The sequence below is a fragment of the Brachyistius frenatus genome, unplaced genomic scaffold (genome assembly GCF_029030835.1).
Source record: "Brachyistius frenatus isolate BFR_SWC_R1_liver_20210118 unplaced genomic scaffold, ASM2903083v1 Contig_13, whole genome shotgun sequence".
Classification (NCBI taxonomy): Eukaryota; Metazoa; Chordata; class Actinopteri; family Embiotocidae; genus Brachyistius; species Brachyistius frenatus.
Genome location: NW_027210612.1, coordinates 4,281,370 through 4,305,365, shown reverse-complemented (window position 1 = coordinate 4,305,365; position 23,996 = coordinate 4,281,370). Strand labels below are relative to the sequence as shown.

General features: G+C 42.1%; 1 protein-coding gene across 12 annotated transcripts in view; it reads right to left on the bottom strand.

Moving 5' to 3' along the window:
- Positions 1-23,084, bottom strand: part of ank3a (ankyrin 3a) — a 98,334-nt gene extending 75,250 nt beyond the window's left edge. For 6 of the 12 annotated variants that reach the window (XM_069692868.1, XM_069692874.1, XM_069692869.1 and 3 more), the window contains exon 1: positions 21,847-23,084. In XM_069692868.1, the coding sequence (XP_069548969.1) occupies positions 21,847-21,969 (123 nt within the window). In that variant the 5' untranslated portion in view covers positions 21,970-23,084. The remainder of the gene's footprint in view (positions 1-21,846) is intronic. The other 6 variants (XM_069692871.1, XM_069692876.1, XM_069692879.1 and 3 more) reach the window with 1 other exon arrangement.
- Positions 23,085-23,996: the final 912 nt, after the last annotated feature.

The following is a 23,996-nucleotide window of genomic DNA, read 5'->3' as shown; positions in this document are numbered from 1 at the left end:
AGAAACAAGGACAGGGCTCTGGGCCAAAACTACATAGCAGAGTCTAGTTAAATCTGGCACAAAGTCAGAAACATCAAACTACTCCTCCTCCTCCTTCTCCCCTCTGATCTCCGTCTCTATCCTCAGTTTGACCTGCAGCAGACTCTGTTCAACAGTCAAACACTGGACTCTGGTGGACAATATCCTGCATGACAACTGTGCAAAACATCACACGCCTCACTGGGACATTTTCTAAGTGTCTACAACTGATATTTTTTTTGTTTTTGTCCTTTAGTAGAAAGGGTCCTTTGTTTAGAAAACATTAATAAAGTTCAACCAACTTTTTTAAATGATTTTTGTCTGTGCTGGACCACAATAAATGTTTAATAGGCACACTCCACCTTTGACACATTGGGTATTAAATATTCATATAATGCATCATAATGCTCTGACATTATTTATATATATATATATATTATATCACTTCTAGGAAGTTTAAAACTGGGCGTGTTAAAAAACACTGAAATATTTTGTTCCACTCAAATTTAATAAACGGTAACATGACTTCTAGTTGAATCACTTCCTTTACTTAGCTGGTCTTAACTATTTAACAGTAATTGAGTCAACGGTAAGTTATATGTATACACGCAGTGGTTAGATCAGAGTGAAATCTGAGGTTTACGTTGCCTTTAACCCTTATTCATGTTTTTAAATTCTATTTAAACCTGATTTGTTGTCCTTCCCTGCATCATTTATCTTATTGTTATCTTTTATTTTCAGTTTTTTTTTAATGTAGGCTTTTGCCTGTGTTTTGACTTTGTCAATGTGAAATCTAATACTCATTGTTTTTTTTATGTGGTAAGTCTCCAATAACTCTGAACAGAAAAAAAAAAAATCCTTATTTTTAACTGCTGACTGCTATGCTCACTACTACGTCACCAACTGTGCTTGTTTGTTGTTTGGTGCTGCACACAGTGTGTTTGTTTTTCTCTTAAACAACAGCTGTCTGTTGCGGCAGTGATGAATGCTATAAGAACAGTAAGAGTATATCAAAACAGTAGTTGCACACTATAAAATCAAAAGAATTAGGCTGAAAGATGCTAACAAGCTCATTAGCACTGAGGGGAACTACAATGTCGGCTCAGTAACATGTGAGTTCGTCAGCTATCCAAAATTATAATTGCCATTATAAAAATATAATTCATTGCAACAGTGCAGTTAAAACAAGACACAGTATCCCTTGAGGTCTCAAATACAAAGTCTAGGAATTATTAACACAGTTTAAATGTCTCTTTTACCAAACAGGCTATCAGGTTACAACTACTGTGTGTTTAATTTCAATGATCCATAATTCGCACTGCTCAGAACTGAAGCCATCTCAGGTTAATGACGAAAGAGAAGTCCATAAACCATCTTTAAACACCTTTTGTGTCAGAAATGCAGTCCTACAGAGACACTTTCATACGAGCGAGTTTCCACTCTTTGTAATAAAGTAATGGGGCATGAAAATGCAAATGACTAACCAGAAGATGGGTTGAAATGACCACTCCCAACAATAAGAGCCAATCTTGGGTGAACAGCAGGCAACGAGCTGTGGGAGCTGAAATTACAATGAGATGTACTGCACATCTTATTGTGTGTGGCTATATGGAAGAGAGAATGAGGGAAATGTGACACATAAAGATAGGAATTAGAACGAGTGTGTGGTTGAAACAGGACAAAGCAAGAGGTGAGTCCGTTGAAATGACTTCAAAAATAAGTGTTGTAAACTAAACGCTGGAGAAGAAGAAACATGTTAATCACACTTTGTAAATGGTAAACACACATGGTAGATACGCACACGCTCATTTTACGCGCAGAGGAACACGGATCAATTCTTTCTTACAATTAATTTCTCCCTGCGGTTTCTTGGGGTGTCTTGAACTGATATGACATGATTAGTCTCAGCGCAACATTGTCTTTTTCCTCTGCATTGGTTTGTAAAGGGTGTTGGCCAGTTTTAATCTGTAGGCTATCTGTTACCATGACATTGCATCTGCCAATGATCCAGAGGAAAAGTAACAGACAGATCCCAACTTTCTTCCACTGGCTTTCATTTCATTTGTGTTGTTAAAGTAAGCCACAGGAAATGGCTCTACAAATCTCTCTTTAAAACCAAGGAGCATAAACCACCTCCAGACATCCATTACTCAAGAACTTTACTCCATTCCTTTCCTCAACATGTTCAAATTAATTTATCATGTGGAAGCCATGGAGGGAATCCCCTTCTCTCCTTTCTGGACTGAATGCATTTCTTCTTAGTCATTTTTTCCCCTTTTTCTTCAGTATCTTTAAATGATATATTCTCCCTTCCCAGCATCTTCCGTGACAGCAGACATTCTTTTTTCCATGACAAAGATGCTATGCTCCTGGTACCATAGTGCACATGTATGCAGCACTCATTAACAAGTTACAGTACTTTAGTTTCTTCCAGCCTTCTACATGCCACATCTGCTCCACTGGCTTAGCAGCACAGCTGGGCTACAGAGTGAGTGAGTGACTGCATGTCCAATGTGGCTTCTTCATTCAAGAAACTGAGGTCAGGTGCCTTTCAGAGTTACATAATCGAGTCTGAAGGTGTCTTTCATGATATTTTGCCAATATGTCTGTCTGTCTTCCCTTTACAACACCTTGTTTGTTGGCAACCACCATCAGTGACTTTTCAGACAAACGATAGGCCTATTTTACCGTCTCTTTCTGTCTTTATAAGCCATAAAGTTTGAGTACTCTTCAAGAAACAGCAGAAGCAGCAGGAAAAATACCAAACCGAAACAATTTGAGTGGTTTACACTTTGGTGTATGTGTATATATCTACCACAAATAAACGGCCTGGGATCTACACTAGGTGTGTGAGTTTTTGCGACTGTGTACACTATGTGTGTGTGTGTGTGTGTGTGTGTGTGTGTGTGTGTGTGTGTGTGTGTGTGTGTGTGTGTGTGTGTGTGTGTGTGTGTGTGTGTGTGTGTGTGTGGTGATAATTATCCATCTGCTGAGACTCCAACAGAAAACAAGGAAGCCGCTCTCCAAACTTTATGGCAAGGTAAAATATCAAAGTGAAATACACTCAGCAAGATTTACTACTGCGCTTGTGCTGTGACCATGTGTTAAATCATATGGAGAAACTTTTTAAAAACTTTCGCTTGTTTAATTTAGTCTGTTTTCAACTTTAATTCTGACGATGAGTATCTTTAAAATCATAAATAACCATAAAATAATGTGAAAAAGAGGGTGCTACCTGATGCAGGACACATTTGCACATGATCTCTAAACTGAGAGAAGCCAACAAAGCAGATTCAGAAATCCAGCTGAAAAGTTATTAAAGTTAAATATTGTAATCATGTAAACACATGCCAGTCAAAAACAGTGTTGTAATCTTCCAGGGAACATTCACCGCAACATAAAGCCAAAGAAGAAAACCAGATATTCGTTGTATGTCAGTGAAACAAAACAAAATCTGTTGTAAATGTCATTTCTGTAGTTTCCGCCGCATTGTTTGGATAGCTCATAAAGCTGTCTATAAAACAGGGAGGATGAAAAAAGAGTCTTTCATTTTGGCCTGTTGAGCAGGGTTGAATGTAGTGGAGAGCACTGTCACTGTTTTCACCCGATCTTTGGCAGGTAGAGAGCACCAGACGAGAGCAGACCACGAGCCATCTGTCCCTCCTGGGAAACCCCCCCCCCACACACACACACACACACACACACACACACAGTCTGCACATTGCACAAACACACACAGGCAGTTGACAAGGTGCACACAAGCACCTCAATTTAATGTACACACGAACATGGGTGGCTCAGTAAACAGGTTAAAATGAGGGGAATAATATTGTAATCCTTCATGATAACCCTTTGACATAAAGCTGAACCGACCAAATGTTTCATCCAGACCTGGAGGACGTCTCTGAGAGGAAGGGAAAGAAGCAACATATTGTGAGGAAGTATGAGCGTAAAAGGAGGGATTTATCCAATACAACTGCTTGCATTCATACTTCTTAAATCTGTGTACTCTCCTCCACAAACACAGAGGTTAGAACACATTAAAGCCTCTGACACTGGAGTAATGGGGCCTTCACATCTTGGCGTGTGTGCTTCGCAAACAGAAGGCTATTTGGTGCTGAAATGGCCAGCTGCCCTTCAGGCAACTCAAAGTAATAGGCTGCTGAATAGGGACGCCCAAATCCATAATAGCTGTGCTCCCCAAAAGTGGCAACGAGACAGGCAAAGTGAGCAAAGTGAGTGAGTGAAGAAATTCACCTGTTTTGTTGCAATGAAATTTCCCAAAATACAAACTACTCCAACTATGAGATCTCTTTGACTGCAAAATATATTTTAGATCTCATTTGGTTTGACTTAGTTGGAAAGCATCCTTACCACTAAAAACCTCTAATCACTATAATGATACCGTGACCAAACTACAACAGCAGTCCCTGTGGCCACAAGAGTTTAAGAGGTCAACTGGGTCAAGTGTAGCCTAAAGAAGTATTTCAAACACATTTAAGGGAACAGGCCATCCTGTGGCCATCCAGTCTGTCTGCTTAGAGCGAATCAGTTAGATTAATAACACCAGCAGATGTCAATGCTCACAAACACTCCCACACTGGAGGAAGAATGTCCCTGAAAAGTCACATTATGTTACTTCTTGAAAGAAAAGAAAATGAACACAGGAAAATAAAAAGCTCCCTCAGTTGCTGTCTCTTTTTCCAATGCAGGCGATGTTTATGAAGAGTGTCTCTCTACAAATTGTGCTTTGTTTAGCGCAGGACATGGGACACAGAAATCGATCGAGGGAGGGGTACAGGATGATCCAGAGTGTCTCTCCCTCTTCTCCCCTCCGGGTTGATTTTGGTCGGATATTTCGTTTCTGCGGGGCACAGCGATACAAATCTGGTATGGAGTAATACAGTAACCTAGACGTCACTTTACACTGTTGGGCTCAGGACGCCCGCCAGATCACTTAGATCACACATGGCACATGGATGGGTGTTTTTCAAAACAGTTAAGCATTATGCAAGTGAACATCTGGTGGTTTCCTCGACCGAACAGATACGGAGGTTTAAAGTACGGCAGTTTATTTAGTGGACGCAAGCTGTCAAACACAACTGGCTGAAAGTGGAACTGATGGTTCGCACAAGTGTTTCAAAGTACAAACATTTGATAAACATTCGATGTCATGTATCGTCACCATTACCACGCAAACCTGTTCACAGTCAGATCAAATGAGCTTCCTCTGTACTTAGAGCTGGGGGATACAGACAAAATCCAATATCACAATATTTTTTTTATGTTAAGTACTCAGTAGTACTGTAGATGGAATGACGAAGTGGCTAAAGCCTTTTATTTATTTTTGCTCAGGGTTACTTATGTAAATATGATGCTACCGCTAGTAGTTGGTTAGCTTGGCAAAAACACTGGAAACCAACAAAGTTTTATCGCATTTAAATAATCAGTATGAATAAAAAGTGTTGACAGGTTTTGGTTCTATGGTAGTTCCTGTGCCGGCAGAGACTCACAGTTGAGCTATTCCTTTAATGCATCACATCAACAACAAGTCCAATATCTGGGTGAGAACTTGATGATATGCTGCGGTTTTCATATCACTGTGTAACTGTCAGACTGGGTAAACCAAAAACAACCAGTGAACGAGTGCTGGCAGTTGGAACACAGCCTATTGTCCTGCACGGCCGACAATTTTTTATTGCGGGCGGCAGCACTTTTACTTTAGACCCGCATTAGTCCTGTAGCACTAAATCTGTGACTGACATCCTCCCCCTACCCCTCCTGCATGAGGGTGTGTTAGCTGACCCTCTCTGACCCCCTGTGTCCATCCATCCATCACACCAACCCAGAGCTGACCGCTCATCAAGGCTGCAGCCACGTGTGCTGGGACACACACACTTAAAAAAAAAACACACACACATACTGTAAGCAGTCTTCAACACATATTTTGTGCAGTGCAATACACTTCAGTGGAGAAAGCAGCCAAGGTGCACACACACACACACACACACACACACACACACACACACACACACACACACACACACACACACACACACACACACACACACACACACACATACACACACACACTCTTATTTTGCCTATTATGGTACGTATACATGCTCCGGCAGGTAGCGCCAAGGTCGCAGCTGAGCGGAGAGACTAATGACCTATAATAAGACACAACCTTGACTGATGGGGACAGTCAGTTAGCTTGGCTGTAGCAGCCAACACAGCAGCACACACTCTGCCACACACACACACACACAAACAGAAAGCCACAAACAGACACACACAGTCCTGTGCTCTCTGCAGCTTAGCCCTGAGGTGGACTCTGATCTGCTAAACTTAATTTTACCTCATCTTTCTCAGCACTCCTGTCTTATCTCGCTCTTTGTACTGCTTCTGCTTTACAGGGTTTTGTACTCTGGTCGGCAGTGATTTCCTGTTCCAGTACAAACCTTCAGAATCCACAAAATGTTTAATAACACCGAAAAATTCGGAATATTTCCTGTTTGAAACGATTTCAGTGGATGACATGTTTGTGACACATTTCTGACAGGCTTGTGATTTTGTGGTGGGATTGCTATTGACATGCCTGAGTCGTTACAGGAAGGAGAGATACACATTAATAGCACGGACAGGGACATTGATGTTATCTTTACTGGGTTAAGGGTGGTACAGTATATGTTCCCATAAGGACATCAAGCCACAACTGCACAGTCTCCTCCTCCACACTCAGCTCACCTTGGAGTACCTCCTGTGTGGAACATCAATCTAGCAATCAGCAATTTACACAGAAAGGTACAGCTAGAAAAATTCAAGCACAGACATATAAGCATGTAGAAAACACACACAAACTGTACCGTTTTGCGCGCGCAAAATATAAACATATTTAAACAAATACACATGCCTCTACCCCCCACTAATTCAATCAGCCATTTGCGCCACAGCTCCTCACTACACCCATTGTAAAATGGCCTGCGCCCGACTCATAACAATATGAGTTTCATTGTGAGATTGAATTAAACTGTTGAATCTCAATTGTGCTAACACATCATAATCTGATGACAAGACTCTTTGCAATGACAACAATATCTTTAAATCAATAAATCACATCACAGAATCAACAAATTCAAAACGTTAGAACTGAAATGCTTCAGATGTCATGCTGACCCCGTGAGAGGAAGAACAAGCACAGCTTTTTTTCTGTTGTTGTCTGCTATGTCATTTCTGCTTAGTTCCAACACTTCTTCTAATTGGTCACTTCAGCAACTTGTGTGTGTCTGTGTTCTTTGGTTTTTCCAAATGGTTGCAGAGGCCATTTGGCTGTCAGGAGCGAAGGTCCCAGAAAAGTTAAAAAGTGCACCGTGGGTGTCATCAAGATGGCTGACACACAGCTGACAGCTTCCCAGTCAGCAACACACACACACACACACACACACACACACACACACACACACACACACACACACACACACACACACACACACACACACACACACACACACACACACACACACACAAACGCAGAGGGTGACAGCAACCTAGTCAGCAGCAACACTAACAACAACCTGACTCGTATTGCTGCGTCTCAGTGCATCAGATCAGCCTTCAGTCTGACACAGAGCAAAGCAAAGCGATCAGACAGAACTTCATAACCAAACCAGATAATTTAGTGTTTACATTTTAATATTGTGGAGCACAATATGATTCCTTAAAGCAACCGGTGAGGTTGAATCCTTCAATATAGCATCTCAACCAGGGATAATTGTCATTATTGCTCAATCGGTTGATTCATTTTTGATGAAATAAGCAACCACTCTGTATATAAATAACCACAAAACTTTTAAATGAACCATTACAAAGCCCAATAAATAGCTCCAAATGTATTTCTCCAGACACCAATTCATACACCTTTACTAAAGTGCATTCACTACTTTTCAGTATTTACTATATCGGCTGGTATGAAACAGGCAAACTCACGAAGATACTTAAGACAATAATATACACCAGGGACAGCTGTGGCATTACAAACTTGCATCATTAAATGAATGCACTCATTACAAAAGTAGTGAATTTTATCTTGAATCAAGCTGTAATGTTGATCAGATCACGTGTCCCTACCTGATACCAAATCAACAAATTTAACAAGCTGGAAAAAGCAAATGTTTATCATTTCTGTTAAATATAATTTCACTGTCATTGTGATGTGTTATTTTCTGCCGAAAGACAAGTCAAATTAATCAACCAAATTGGTTTAGCGCTACAATAATACTACAACGAGGGTGAATGAGTTAACAGTAGTGTAAATTTTTTTATGTCTATTCTTATTGGACTATAAAGCAGGTATATGTGTTATTTAAATATTGTGAAAGTGTCAAAAAGCTTAGTCCAGGGAGGAATGCACACAGACCATATTCAGCAACTGTGCTGTTTGGACTTCTGTAAGTTGGTGATGTCACAAACTCACGGTCATGTCACATAATGTCTCTCAGTATTGTCCGATGTCCAACCTTTTATCTGGAAGAAAACAGATCAGTCAAGATTATTTTTGGGCGTGCATCACGCAAAGAGTGAGTCAATTAAAAGAGATAGTCTTTGATATCATGTGCCTTAAAGGCACATACACAACCAGCCTTTCTTGGTAGAACTCCAAATAGAGGCGCAAGAGACAAGATGTAAAACTATATAACTAAATATGTTTGGTACTTAAAACCACAAAAAATATCTCCTTTTGGATATCAGGCAATCAGAACACTGGAAAGGTAACGAATATGGGCCCTTTAAAATACTCTTCACGTTTAGGTGCCAGTAAAGTAACATCAACTACAACAGGAGTCCAATCCATTTTTGTCATAAAATAGTGACAAAATGACAACAAACAGACAATGAGCAATGTTGGAGCTCTTTGGCAGCATTACTCAATTTCCTCCAGGTAGGAAATGGCTGGGTGGGCTCATACTGCTACAAGACATATGATGAGACAGATCACACATAGGTGGTAGGGTGTCTCTAACTCAAGCCGCTTTCAAAATAACAACCAGAAACGAAACCAAAAATATCTGATGCGAGATTGTCAACATGGCAATACAGATAATCAAGGGAGATGGCTATAAGTTGCCGTAGGGCTGTTCTATTTTCAACATGCTGGGTGTTTGTGTAAGCAGCTGTAGTCAAACAGAGGAGAAAAGAGACACCAGCGGAGGAAGAAGGAGGGATGGTACTTGAGATAATGGACTATGCGTTCAGTGATGATGGAGGAAAATGAAATTGCCATGACTCAGTTATGTCTGGAAGAATTTGCTCATTTGTTAGTCACATAATGACAGTGAGGTGAAACCTAATGCAGCAAAGATAAAGTTTCGTCTAAGTAAGAGTTTCCGTTTCTGATTTCTGTTCAACATTAGTGGCATTTCAGTGTTGACGGATCCTTTTTTACTCTCTTTTAGATGGCAACTAACAATTATTTTCTTTACTGACAAGTTCAAAGATGTTTGTCTTGATTACTTGATCAATTGTTTGGTTTATAAAATGACAAAGACAATGAAAAATGTCTGTCACAACTTCCGAAAGCCCACATGGACTTATTGAGATTGCTTGTTTTGTCTGACCAGTAGTCCAAAACACAAATATATTCAGTTTACTATCACATGGGATTAAAGATAACCAAAAAATATTTACATTTGTGAAACTAGATCCCAGAGTCTTTGGCAATTAAAAAAAATAGATTATATATATATTTGTTTGAAATAATAAATAAACACATTTCAGCTCTACTTCCCTTATTAAACTGGAGCTTTCTTATTTCTGCTTTAAATTTTTCCTCACATGTTGTGTGGAGCTCAACCGTACATTTACTACTCATGTTTGGTTTCACTCTTCATTAAAAATGATTCTCCTGTTGAATGTCCATGGCAGAGGTGTACATGCCCTGAACAATGAGTCCCAAGCAGACCTCTACTGCATTGACTTACTTTCTTCCCCCTCTTTTCCTGTCACTATATGGGGCAGCAGAGGCCGAGGGGTTGCCGGTTTGATTCAAGAAAAAACATCCGAGGCCTGCACCTAACCCCAAACTATGAGCCGGGCAACTTTAGCTGCCCAACGCTGCGATAAAAATGTCTGTGCATCAACAAACTAATGCGTGTAACATACTGGCTGGTCCTGATGAACAAAAGTTATGCTCCTCCCCTCCTGTGTTTTTGCCCTTGTGCTACAGTATTAGTAATGGATCTGTGGCAGGAGCTGTGGACTCGGAGGGCACCTAGAACCAGAGCATGGCATCAATCCTGGACACCTGTTCTGCCCTGGGGGTAAACCCATATCCCACCATGTACAGACAATGCCCCTTGGAGCACCTTATCCTTCACTATCATAATAAAATGTCACTGAGCCTGCACACAACATATATATTCAAAAGCGCTTTAAAAACAGTGATCCGTGAACACAGTTTAATTAAGCATTCAATACAAACAACAGAAAATGATCATTCCAAAAATAAGCCAAAAACATCGGGGACACCTGCACAAGTATAATGTTTAAACCGAATTTAAATGTAAACCCACACTGATTATTGCTCTTCAAACTAACATGTGTTTTACAATACCATAATTTAACTAGTTATACCACTTTGTATGTGACATAGAAATCAAAATAAAGATAAAACCTCTTTGCTATACATTCATGACCCAAACAACACTTAGAAATAATCTCTAAGGAGAATAAGGGTGACGGTATGATGACAGCACATTGATAAAAAAATAAAAAATGGGATGTTTTGGATCAGCGGTCCTAACAGAGACAAAATTCTGTGCTAACAACTCCAAGACAGGCATTGATTTCCCGTCTCTGCTTACGTTCAGAAAGAACCAGGAAGAGGGCGAGAGGAGAGGACAAAAATCTGAAAGAGGGAAAAAAAAAAAAAGAAAAACTCTGCAGACTGTGGGTTGGAAGTTGAGGACGTTTGGGGGGTTGAGCACAAATATAGGCATGATATAGATCACCACTTTGCTCTGTTCCCAGCCTCATCCTTGAATTTCAGACATAGTACAATTTGATACTGAGATTCTGTGAAACTACGGCAGGAAACCTGTCTGACCTTCCCAGAGCTCTCAGTCAGTCAGGTGGTTTTGCTCAGTCATTTCTCCGTACAGAAGAGTCTTCATGGAGACGATAAAACACACATCCATCCCACAATATGCTGCGAGCGTTCACTGATCACTGAGTGCAAACATGTTTGGTAAAGCTGCCTGTGAATAATTCAGTATCAAATATTAAGTAGACAGAATGCTTTGCTTCTTTTCTGGCTGTGCACACGACTGTCAACAAAAACACAAGCAATGCAGCCAAAGACTTCTCTGGAGTGTGTGTGTGTGTGTGTGTGTTTTATGTGAAGCGCTGTCTGTCTAAAGGTCTATTTTTCCAGTGATCTGACACATAAACCAGCAGTGTAAAAGAATACCAATCCCAGCTTGGAGCTACAATCAACCTTTCCCCATCAACCGGCATTATGCTGGATTACTGCGCTCTGCACAGGCTTGCTTTAAAAATGTGCACTGCTAGCCAGGCAGATGACAAAAGCGATCATTTCACTCCTTGTTTTTACCTCCCACCATACCGCACAGTACACCCAAGATCACATACACACTGTGAAAATTCAGAATTTCCATGCTAAGATTATGCTGCAACCTTTCAACACTTGATTACCTCCTTTAAAGTGCAATGGAGTGTTTCCCTCAGGGCCAAAAGCACACTAAAATACAGGCTATATGTTTTGTCAAAGTATTAAGAGCCAGTGTTGTAGCTGAGTCTATTAGCCGGACATAGCAGGAGGTTTATTGCGCTTCAGAGAGTAATAATCAGTAAAGAGAAAAAAAAATGCAGCGCATGAGGAACAGAACAGCTTAATCCTCCACAGTGGGAAGAAAAAAAAAAATGGATAAAGAGGTATGAGGGGAAGGATGGATGAAGTCTGCACATGCACAGTCAGGGTGGAGCACGTTCAGACAGAACAGTCCATCCATGTTTGGGAGTTGGATAGAAGGGAAAGTGGGGACACGGGTGGGGTGGGGTGAATTCTTTTTTTTTCTCTAATCATGAGTCTCGGCGTTTTTCTGTTCCCAAGGGGGCCCTGCATGCACCCCCTCCCATGCTGCCACCTCCGTCTACCCCCCCAAACCCCCTCCACACACGCCCCTCTTTTGCTCTCTCTCTCTCTCTCTCTCTCTCTCTCGCTCTCTCTTTCTCCATCCTTTCCTCTCCCTGCCCCCATGCGAGGGAGCAAACTGTGAAGAGGTGTGATTACCATCGATCTGTCCTAACACAGCCCATTTCCTCAGCTCCAGAGCCTCTGAGCTCCAGCCTGCATGGCGGGGCTGCCACAAGGCCAGGACCACATGCTTCTGTCCTTGGCCAAGGGACAGCGGGTTGTTCAGGGGGAGAAAATGTGAGAAGACTGGGTGACACACCCAGAGCTGCTGACAAGGCATGGTAGAATTAAGTATTGACTTAATAAAACCAATTTAGGGGTTTTCTTTACCTTCTCTTCTGAGTTTAGAGCCGTTTGGGGATCTTGAAGCACACAAAAATGGCCTCACGATTCTAGTTATCTCTGCGCGTTATGTTGGAGTGGCAGGTGGTTAAGTAGAGGACAAGACAACGTGGTGGTGGCGGGGGAGGAGGTGGGTGGCGAGCAAATTAAAGTAATTATCAAGCCGTACAGGCGTGAGTCCCAAGGGTCAACAGAGTGGTGTGTGTGTGTGTGTGTGTGTGTGTGTGTGGGTGTGTGTGTGTGTGTGTGTGTGCATGAGAGAAAGAAAGACAGCACCATTTCAATGCAATAAGCTTTATCCGAGAGTGTATGAGGAGCACCTGCCATATATGCATAAATGCACGAACACGCACATGCACACATGTCCGCGACACACCATTTGGCACGTAAGAGCCTGATGGAAGAGGTCTGGCAATGATGCACAGTTGGAGATTAATGAGTGTGATGTTGTAGGAGTGGGGGCGTCATCTCTCTCTTCTCTCTCTCTCTCTCTCTCTCTCTCTCTCTCTCTCTCTCACACACACACACACACACACACACACACACACACACACACACACACACACACACACACACACACACGCACACACACGCACACACACACACACAGTGGTTCTTCAGTGAACAGTGAGTTGTAATTGACCCCAAGGCGAACTTGTGCATCAAATGGAAGGACAAAAGCGGAACCTGTAGGTAGCGTTGTGCTTTTAAAGGCATCGGTAGGTGAAAGAGATGGAGAGCTAATCATTCACTGTCAGATTATGTGTGCACATTTGAGTGCTTCTTCTGCTGCCTTTCAAACACCAGTCATCCAGTTTTCTATTCTTGTCTCTCTCTCTTTTTTTTCTCTCTCTTTTTCAGGGTGCCATCTTTCTCCTCTCCCCTCTTTGCATCTCCTCCACACCTGCTGCCCCTTGGCCTCTCTTTCCATCCCTCTGTCCTCGCCCCGTCAAGTCTCCGCTCCCTTATCTCCTCCTCTTTCTTTGGTGCCCCTCACCCCACCCCTCCCCCACCCACCCACCCTCTACATACCAGCCTGCTCCGTAATGATATCATTAAGCAGCATCACTGTTATCTGTAACTATGTGTGAATAATCTCACGGTGAACTGCACTAAACTGCTTTCCTGTCTCACCCTCGAGCAACAGAGGTGATGTTGCTCCTATTTCAATTAAATGAATGATGGAGAGTCCATGGTGTTGAGAGGAAAGTCTTACAGGATGGGAGATGCGTTTATCCAACATCCAGTGAATAATACTGTCCTGTCACTTGACTGCTATACTCTATGTATATACTATAATTCTGAATCCTTATCGGTAATCTGATGGTAGGCGTTCATATTTCCACCGTGACGGACAAAAAAAAAATACACTCCCACATCTGTTACTAAGCACGACTGGAAAATTGTACCTCTGATGCAAACAAAAAGCATTATTTGTAAAGCAGCGCAATTACACAACAAACACAGGTTTATGTAATGAATATATTCTATAGCTGCAGGCTACAGTGTATTTGCATTTGCTTGTATTTGAGCTGCAACAAAAACAACAGTTATTTTCATTACTGATTAATCTGCCCAATTATTTCCTTCTTGGTCTTTAAAATGTTAAAACTAGTAAAAAAAAAAAAAACATTGCCCATCCCCATGTCATATTGCTTGTTTTGTTTGACTAATACTCAAAAACCTGCTTCAAAAATCAGTTCATTATGATGTAACATAAGAGCAGCACATTTTTACAAGTTAAATGCTGGAATAAGAGAGTGCTGACTTTGTGTTATATAATAATATTTATTGATTGTGTGCAGAGTATCTTTCTGTTTCTTGACTAATCAACAAATCATTTCAGCTCTGGAATCAATTGTTCTGTCAACAATTCTCCAAAAGCACAGACTGAAGCTACTTCACTTAAACTCACAGGTACAGTACGTCTATGTGTGACATTTCTGACATGTGAAATGTTATAACAAAATCTAGTCATGTCCATATTTTCAGAGAAATAGACCAGGAAAGATTCATTTTGTGGTTCAATGAAATATCATAATTGTGTACATTATGTTTCATGTTCTTTACTTCCACATAGGAAACTACATTAGATAGAGAGAGAGAGGGAGGAAGAGGAGGAAGGGTGCACGTGGATTGGAAGAGTGGCAAGAAAGATGCCACTCACCTTCAAATGACCTTTAGGCTTACGATCACACTCTCTCACTCCTCGCCTCTCTAATTCTCTCCGTTCTTCCTATCTTCTCGCACTCTCCTCTCCATCACGCACATGCTCACTTCATCTATTAGTCCTTATCTCCTCTCTCTTTCTACCTCTGTCCCTCCTTCTAAGACCTTTTCCCTCTGTGATTCTTCAGTGTACACACACACACACACAAACGTGACTTTTAAAATGAAGCCCAATTTAAGTGTTGAACACAAGTAAATCACCTGATGTGTACAAAAGGAAAAAGCCTGCTAGATGTTCCAGACCAGGAACCCCAATGAGACAACGTGGATTTTTTTTTTCCCCCATTAGTAGGACAAACAAATCCCCGCATACACTGGTTTCCAGTTACGAAGACTCCCTAAGAAATCACCTCACCACACTCACACACACCATCCCCCAGCAGCAGCTCTCAGTGAGGACCCTCAAAGTGGTGGATCAATAATTAGAACAATCCTTATTACATGCTCTCATTTCCCTTTAGAGACTGAAGCTAATGTAGAACAATAGCAGCATACCGTTGAGTGAGGACGCAGTGTTGCACGCTGGAGGATCCTGCACGTTTCTGGCCATGTGAAATATGAGAGTGAGGATTAAAACGGACTGATTAGCTTGTGTTATAGAGTGTGTGTGAATGGATAATATGATACAGCCACATGACGCGCTTTGTCAAGATTTAGGAAGCCTTATTTCTTCTCACATCTGAGAGACATCCGATTTGATCTCGAGATCTCACACCTGATCAGAAGAAGCATCACAAGCTGGTTCAGTAGACCAGAGTATGTGCAGTGAAGCACGGCGTCAAATACTGCAGTTCTTTCAAAGCGTTGGAGTCCCAGTGATACGTATTAGGGTGCTCTTGGTGTTGACATCGTGTTGACGGACATCATGTGAGAGAGTGGAAAGCGTGACAAAGTGTGAGAAGGCAAAAGTTAATGTGGATTTCTTGTGGAAAGATTAAGTTACGAAACCTGATGTATTAACTCTCCTGAACCATGATCATTTCATAACCTTAACCACGTGGTTTTAGTGCCTAAACAGAAGGCACGTCTCTCTGAGACGTCAGCATGCTGCGACAAAACAGCAGTATTTGACATCCCGGGATTAGAACAGGTTGCTAGTACTGGTGACTTTTCTGTTTGAGTATAAACCACAAGTATTTTTCATGGACGTATCTACAGAAAAATGGGAGCTACATCTACTTTGAAAAGCAACCTGAATGCAACATGAGAACGGCCAACCGATTCACCGGCAGAAAAATAGGTAATTGCTGAATGTAAACAAAAAAATAAGAACCATAACTAGTAAAAAAAAAAAAATGGAATTTGATTTCAAGACGTCTTACCTAGCTGTTTTCTTCAAATCTGTTTTCTGTGTATTTTACAGATTTTTACAGGTTCCCTTACATTCAAGCCAGCAGAGACAGTAAAGAATTGGTGTTTTCCACAGAGTTGGGACAAAAAGTTCTCCTTTTTGAGACTATCCGACTGTGAAAGTCTGTCTTTCTATATCTTTTCATTTCAGTGAGTCAATGTGTGTGTATGAGTTACTGTACATGTGAGTGTCAGGATGGTGCTTAACATTCAGTTCACTTTAATTAGTGGACATTGACCGATGAAGCCATTCTGACTGGTGAGGGTCACTACAGCCCCTCTGAGATTAGGACAAACACACACACACACACACACACACACACACACACACACACACACACACACACACACACACACACACACACACACACACACACACACACACACACACACACACACACTCACACACTCACACATGCAAACATCACAGTGCTGCAAACAGGACATTAGCTGTTGAGTTGATTAACCTGATCTAACTAAGTCCCACTAATCATATTCCCATGGAGTAAATAAAAATGCAATATTCGCTACATCAATTGTCATTATTTCCAAGAACAGAAGCTTGGCAGCCTCCTCAAAGTCACGCTAGTCGGCCATCCAGCCGGTGGCCATCTTGACGGTGAAAACATTTTGTAATACTGGGAGGAGTTCCCAATGCCAATGCAATTAGCTGAGGCACGCATGAGCGCTGAATTCATTAACCTCCATCTTTCATGGGCTGCTGCTGGTGGTGGTGGTGGTGGTGGTGGTGGGGAGTGTTAAGGAGTAGGTGGAAGGAAGGAGGAGGGAAGCAACACGCGTGCCGGCTTTGTTTCAGAAGAGCCAGCAAGGCAGCGGAGACATGAGAATGAAATGATAGAGAAAAGAAAAAGAAAAGTGGGAAAATCCTTAAAATATGCACTGATATTATGGTTTCCTTCGTGCCTGCGTAAAGCCTGATGACTCTTTTCCCCAGGGTTTATTTTGCCTCTCAGGGCCGGACAGGCTCTTGCCTTGCAACTGTTGCCATGGGCAGCTTGCTACGGAGGCAGCGCAGGGCTAAAATCCAATTTCAACACTGTCGTTCGCCTTCCAGCATTCATACCACAGTCTTTAGCTCTACATTCACCGCCATCATCCAAAGTCAGACCTCCAAATGAACAGCGACGATGATGATGAACGATGATGACGTTCACCTCTGATGAGAAGGACGAGCTGAAGTAGATCAAGTGTTGTAAAAGCATTCCCAGCATTAGGGTTTTTAATCACGCTTCCAGAGCAGAAAAGGACATTAAGAACGCAGTCAAAACACAGGCGCGCACACAACTGGTAAACAGGCACAGAAATGTATTTGAAGGTACCGTAGAATAAACGTGTCAAAACAGCCAGCGCATGGCCCATATAAAGCTAATGAGAGAAATAATAAGTACTGTACCAACGCACATTGTGTGTACTGGAACGGTGTGTAAAACTGGGACACGGCAGAAGGAAACCTATGCTTTGCTGAGCGCTCTCTCTCTCTCTCTCTCTCTCTCTCTCTCTCTCTCTCTCTCTCTGGGAATCCATCGGGGGCTCCTGGCTCTACATAATGTCATTAGAAGCAAAGCAGCTTGGAAAATTTATGTAACACGGTATCGGGGGTTTCCCGTTAAGATGACCACTGCGTCCGTTAAATTTCCACTGACTCTCCCTCAGAAACCGTCATACAACACATGAAATTGAACAATGCAAACACACATGCGCAGACGCAGAGTGCGGCGCTCTCCTCTGTCTTTCATGTTTTTCTCAGGTTATCATTCCACTATTCCCAGGGTGCTAATGGGAGGAACTTTATCTCCTTCTGTGCTGCTTTCCTGATTATACACACAAGGAACACACAAACACACACACACACACACACACACACACACACACACACACACACACACACACACACACACACACACACACACACACACACACACACACACACTACACACTACACAACGTTGTTGGGCATCTGTAGCAGCCCGGAAAAACCTTGACTCCATTACGTCTACACTGAGCTGTGTTTTCGTGTGATAAAAGCAGCAGCCTATACTTATTATGTCCCTCACATGAACTTTAAATCTTTTCTAACTGTAACTGAGTTTGTGTTCAGAATCCTTATTTACTACATAACTTGCTGCCATATTTTTAGTGCCTTAAGCGTGAGAATTTGAGTGTGAAATGTGTGTACTATAAAGTGCGCAAAAAAAATAAAAAAAATACTAACAATCCCACAAATGCAATGTGCTGCATTTTCTAGGCGATAAACAATAACGATTGTGTGGCTCTACACACGAGTGATAACACAAACCGGTGATTAATACATGTCCAAAATTTCCGTGATTGATTGAACTAAGAAATGGTTTCAAACAAAGCCTTCAATAGACTGCATATTAGGTGAGAGTAATATGGTCCCGAGATAATATCACCATATAAGTGTCGTAGTATTATTGGTCAACATTAATGTAACAGTTTGGCTTCAAATAATCAGAACAAACCCACATATGTTTGTTGTGCACCTGGTATTTTGTAACTGAACTACTTCCACAGAACTGCAGTCGCTCCTCTTTTTAAAACTCACTCAGCCACTGTGGAGCTGCTTTCAGCCATGCTTGTTGTTGCTGTCCATACATTTTTCATATCATATTAAAAGTTATACCAATATTATCATGAATGATACGGTATGGTTTACCCCTTCCGCATATTACGTTATATTTTCAAATTTGATCAAAGAAGATGCATCACAAACACAATTTTCTAGTGACTTTACAGGTGATATCTTGATCCAAATGACTATAAAGACCTGTATTTCATGTTTAATCAGTTAAGAACTGCAGAAATTGCCAATTCCACATCAATGAAACGTGAATTTATGTGAATGCCCCTATGATTGATACAGAAGCATCAGGTAAATCAAAGTTGAACCTTGAAGCTGATTAGTGGCCACACAGAAAGCATAAAACTTGACAGGTTACACATTACTGAAGAGCATTTTAAATATGAAAACACCTTCAATGAACTGTGTCTCTTAGAACGTATTGTAGCATTTCATGACATATAAAGTGATCCACCTGCTTTGTGACTAATGCAAAAAAAATGGACCATCCGCTCTGCATTTACAAGTGTTCTCTACAAACGGTTTTGTACCTGCTTTGCCATCTAAATATAGCATTTGTAGGGCTGTGAAAGGAGTGACTCAAAGCAGTTTGTTGCACAATTTGCACTACGGAAACCATTTCAGTTTACTACACTGGCAACCAGGAAGCAATTTATGGGTTTGTGTTTAAATACTGAAGGGAAACTGACAACATAACTTTAAGAATGAAGTGACTTTTTCAGTAATCTCTTAAATTGTGCTGCATATCATTTAGAAAAAGTCCAATGATGACATTGTAGCACACGAAGAAAACCATAACTCCAAAACCGTATGTGCACATTGTCAATTTTTTTAATGTTTCTGTTGCTTTTCTACTCTTGCTTTGAAAATCTTTCTCTTTGTCTCTGTCATTCCTTCTCATTGTTGTTTCCTGTGGCAGAAACGTCCCTTTTCATGATTATAAAGTCACCTGCATGTGTCACTCTATGACTCGGACACAGCTCAGCTAGTCTATGCCCGTATACAGTGAGAGTTGGAAGGCCACCAACAGGGGTAACCAGTGCATGAGCAAGGGCAGCCAAGGAATAAAACCACAGGAATGAAAACAAGTAGGGGAGAGAAAGTGACCAGCACCAACAGGCCACAGTTCATGAAAGATATTTCAAGTAAAAGAAACAAAAAACAAGTGACAAACAAATTAACTTTAGTGTTTGACCTTGTTTTGTCACAGTGTGTCATTAAAGGGTAGCAGCATGAGGCAAACAAGAGCACAAACAATAAAGAAGTCACAGAGAGAGATGGATGCTGTGATGGTGAAGCAGAGACACAAAGCCAAAAGCAAGGAGACAAAAATACAGAAAAGAAAAAGTGACAGAGTTAGAGTGAAGAGTAGATTAGTGTGAGGAGAGAGGGAAGGACACAGGGCAGAGCTGCGCAGAAAAAGCTGATTATCCTCATGGATGGTGCTGTGCAACATCTAATCAATACAACTCTCTCCTCTCCTCATCATCTGTGTCTCTTGTTCTCTTCTATGAAACATGACCCTTTATAAGGACTATAAAACCTCCGATACAGATCAGCATCTCAGACACATCATTTTAATGCGCACAAACACAGAAGAAAGTGGAAAGTAATGTGCACTTGGAGGCATGTACACAGTCTTAAGACACACGTGGCTGCATAGAGAAGTCCATAAATTCACTTGACCTGCTTGACCTGAATAATCTTTACTTTTTTTTTTTTTTTTTTTTTTTTTTTTTTTTTTTTTTTTTTTTTTTTTTTTTTTTGGGGGGGGGGGGGGGTTAGAAAAAGATTATACCATGATAGCTCACTTCTAGTTTATGCTAAGGTCAAATAACATTGCCAGCAGCATAATTCAAAACCGGGCACCCATGGGCGCAAAGTACAGTAAATGTCACTGTTATTGAATTGATCTTTCACGGTCAAATCTTCCAACATTGATACATAGAATGCAATGAAATGCTTTCTCTAAATACTAAAATAGTCAGACAGTGAGGAGTTTATTGGAATTACATGACCAGAATGACAAGTTTGTGTTTGTTCCCCTCAGTGGCAGCTGTTTTGCATGAGTCTCTGCCTCTAATTTGTCTGAAGTACAGAACTGACATGTAAGACAGGAGGAAGAGGAGGGAGACCCATGTGCACTTCAGTTCCTCCTCCATCATATGAAAAGCTTTGTCATCAATAAATCAGTCGTGTATGCATTATACATGGCTGTCTGTGCATCTAAGCACACACAGACACACACACACACACACACACAAATCTCACTAAAGCACTCACACATTAAAGAAAACAACTACATTAAGTAAAAGTATGTGAGAAGAATTTTTTGTTGCATCTTAACCTGTGTTTGCTCTTTTGTATATTTCAAAAACATGTAAGCATGACCCCACTAAGCTGAAACTTTGTCTTCCTTGGCGTAAAGCCACACAACGTGATTAAATTACGTCTAACAAATCATACTCAGCACGTAGTGATCATAACAACTGACCATCTCATTTCCAAATTAAACAACTGTGAACATTTCAGGAAGCCCGGTGTGACGTAGTTCCACTAAAGACAGACTATCAGGAACGCTGAAAGAGTCAGAGGCAGGAAGACACAACGCTCCATGTGTCCATACTGCGTTCACCTCTTCTGGAGGCAGGTAGCTGAGACCACCTCACACAAACAGGTGAATATATCTTTGACTTTGAGCTTTCACGTACACGAAGACACACGCGCAAACACTTCACGTGCGTACCGACGATAAACTCACACGTGAAGCAACATCATCACACACATTTAGCACACAAGGTTAGAGACCGTGTTTAAAATGGACAGCGTGACCGGTGTCAACAGAAGACAGAAGCTCCACATGTGCATCCTAATTCCTGCACAGATACGAACGCATACGTGAGTGACTGTATGTATGTGAGAAACTCCGAGCCCATTTGATATCAAGCACATACACACAGAGTCACGCTCCGGTGATGCCAGAGGAGCAGAGCAGATGAAGCCATCAGCCGGCCAAGCCAGCCAGCCAGCCAGCAGTCAGTCAGTCAGCCCGCCAGCCCTCCTCTGTTACCTTTCTCTTTTGTTCCCGGGATGCTGCTCTCCTGCTCTTCCTCCGCTTCTCCTTCTCGTCCTCTATTGCATTCACATCCACTTCCCCCCGATTCTTCTTCAATTGGGAGGCCGCGTGAGCCATGATAGGTAATGAAAAAAACCACACACTACACACGCGTGCCTCACCTGAAATCCCAGAGAAGTTCAGAGGGCTATAATTGACAAAACCGGGATCTCAGAGGAAAAAATCGGGGTAGAAAAGGAAAGGGGGGGAAAGGGAAGAAAAATGCCCTCCTTGAAAAGGAGAATGGAGAAGAGTAGGGTTTCTTTTATGTATGTATGTATCCTGTGTGTCCTTTCTTTTGGTTGTTGCTCTGGTCTGCTCTGTCTCTTCTCTTTTCTTTTCTTTTCTTTTCTTTTTTTTTTTCTTTCAAAGTAATGGAAAGACGGGAGAGAAGAGACAGTAGCTTCTCCTTGTCTCCTCTTCCTCCTCCTCCTCCTCCTCCTCGTGTGTCATCCGCCGGCAGTGTGAGAGGAGCGCGTCCAGGAGAGGTGAGGACAAACCGGATGGAGAGAAAAGAGACACGAGCATCACCAGCACAGAGGTGGAGGGAGAAGAGCGAGCGCGCGCGAGCGAGAGAGAGAGAGAGAGCGAGTGGAGGTAGAGGGAGGGAGGGTGCGAGAGGACTGGTTACCATGGTAACCACGCTCTGTTTCAATCCATTCTCTTAAACGTTTCTCTCTCTCTCTTTTTATTTTTCTCTTTCTGTGTTCTGGTTTTCGCCGCCGTGCCTCGACCGGTGCGCCACCATGGAGGTACGAGGGCACGCGTGTGTGTGTGTGTGTGTGTGTGTGTGTGTGTGTGTGTGTGTGTGTGTGTGTGTGTGTGTGTGTGTGTGTGTGTGTGTGTGTGTGTGTGTGTGTGTGTGTGTGTGTGTGTGACTGAGATACAGTGTGAACGAGGTAAACTGCGTGTAAGTGGATGTGAGTGCATGAATGAAGCAAAGGCATCAGTTAGGAAAGGAGTGGAAGTGGTGGCGGGGAGCAACAGCAGAATGGCTGAGGGTGTGTGTGTGTGTGTGTGTGTGTGTGTGTGTGTGTGTGTGTGTGTCCTCATACCCACCACCTATTTACTATCGCACATACACACACACACACACACACACAGACGCACATATTACCAGCTGGAGGTGGCCAAGTAACGGGATGGGGATGGGGAAGAACATGCAAAGGACACGGGTGAAGGCAAAGAAGGAGGGAGGAGAAACTATATGACCGATGCACAACCCCACTCCCCTCCCCTCGCCCCCGCCCCCGCCCCCTCCGTATACACACACATGTACACACACAACCATACACATGTATGCACGCAAACACACACAAAAGGTAGCGGCAGCTATAACCCAAGATATTCAATGTTGCCAGTTTGAGTGTTTCAGTTGTGCCTCCTGACTTGCATACTTGAAAATGAATGAATTCATTACTCAAAGGATGACAAACTTAACCAAACCCGGTCAAGTGAATGAACCAACCAGTCAAAAAAAAAAAGATAAATGATTTAGTAAATTAATTAATGAATCATTTCAAGGACGCACGATTCAAAACTCTAACATGGATGATGGATACAAAGCCTATGTCCCTGATTTCTGCGTTCTCAGTCCGGTGCCTCTCTAACCTCAGTGTGGTCAACCCATCTGGGACCGTTGACACCATGATGGAGAGGTCAAACAGGACCAGGGGAGCTTGTATTTCTCTAAATCACTCGGGTCTTTGTTGAAAACAGAGGAGGAGGAGAACAAGGAGGGAGAGACAGGAAAAAAAGATCTACACAGACAGAGGGGGAGAGACAACAAAAGACCCTGTTTGATTTTTGTGGCTGAAGAAAGGAGAAATGAGAAAGAGGAGGGAAGAAAAAAAAACAACCAAAAAACAGACGTCATATTTAGGATGTCCTTCACGACGGCCGTGCTCACGTCAGACATGGAAGCGTGGAGACAGATGGAGCACGCAGCGGCCATCTTTGTGTTTCTTTCCCTGCCTGCGTGTCAGAGGCACCTATGAGCCTGCCTGGCTGGGTCCTGTCAATACCGAGAGGCTGCCTCGTCACATGCCTGTCTGCTTTCCACAAAATCTGCTGTATTTGTTCATGGCTCTGACTATACATATGGA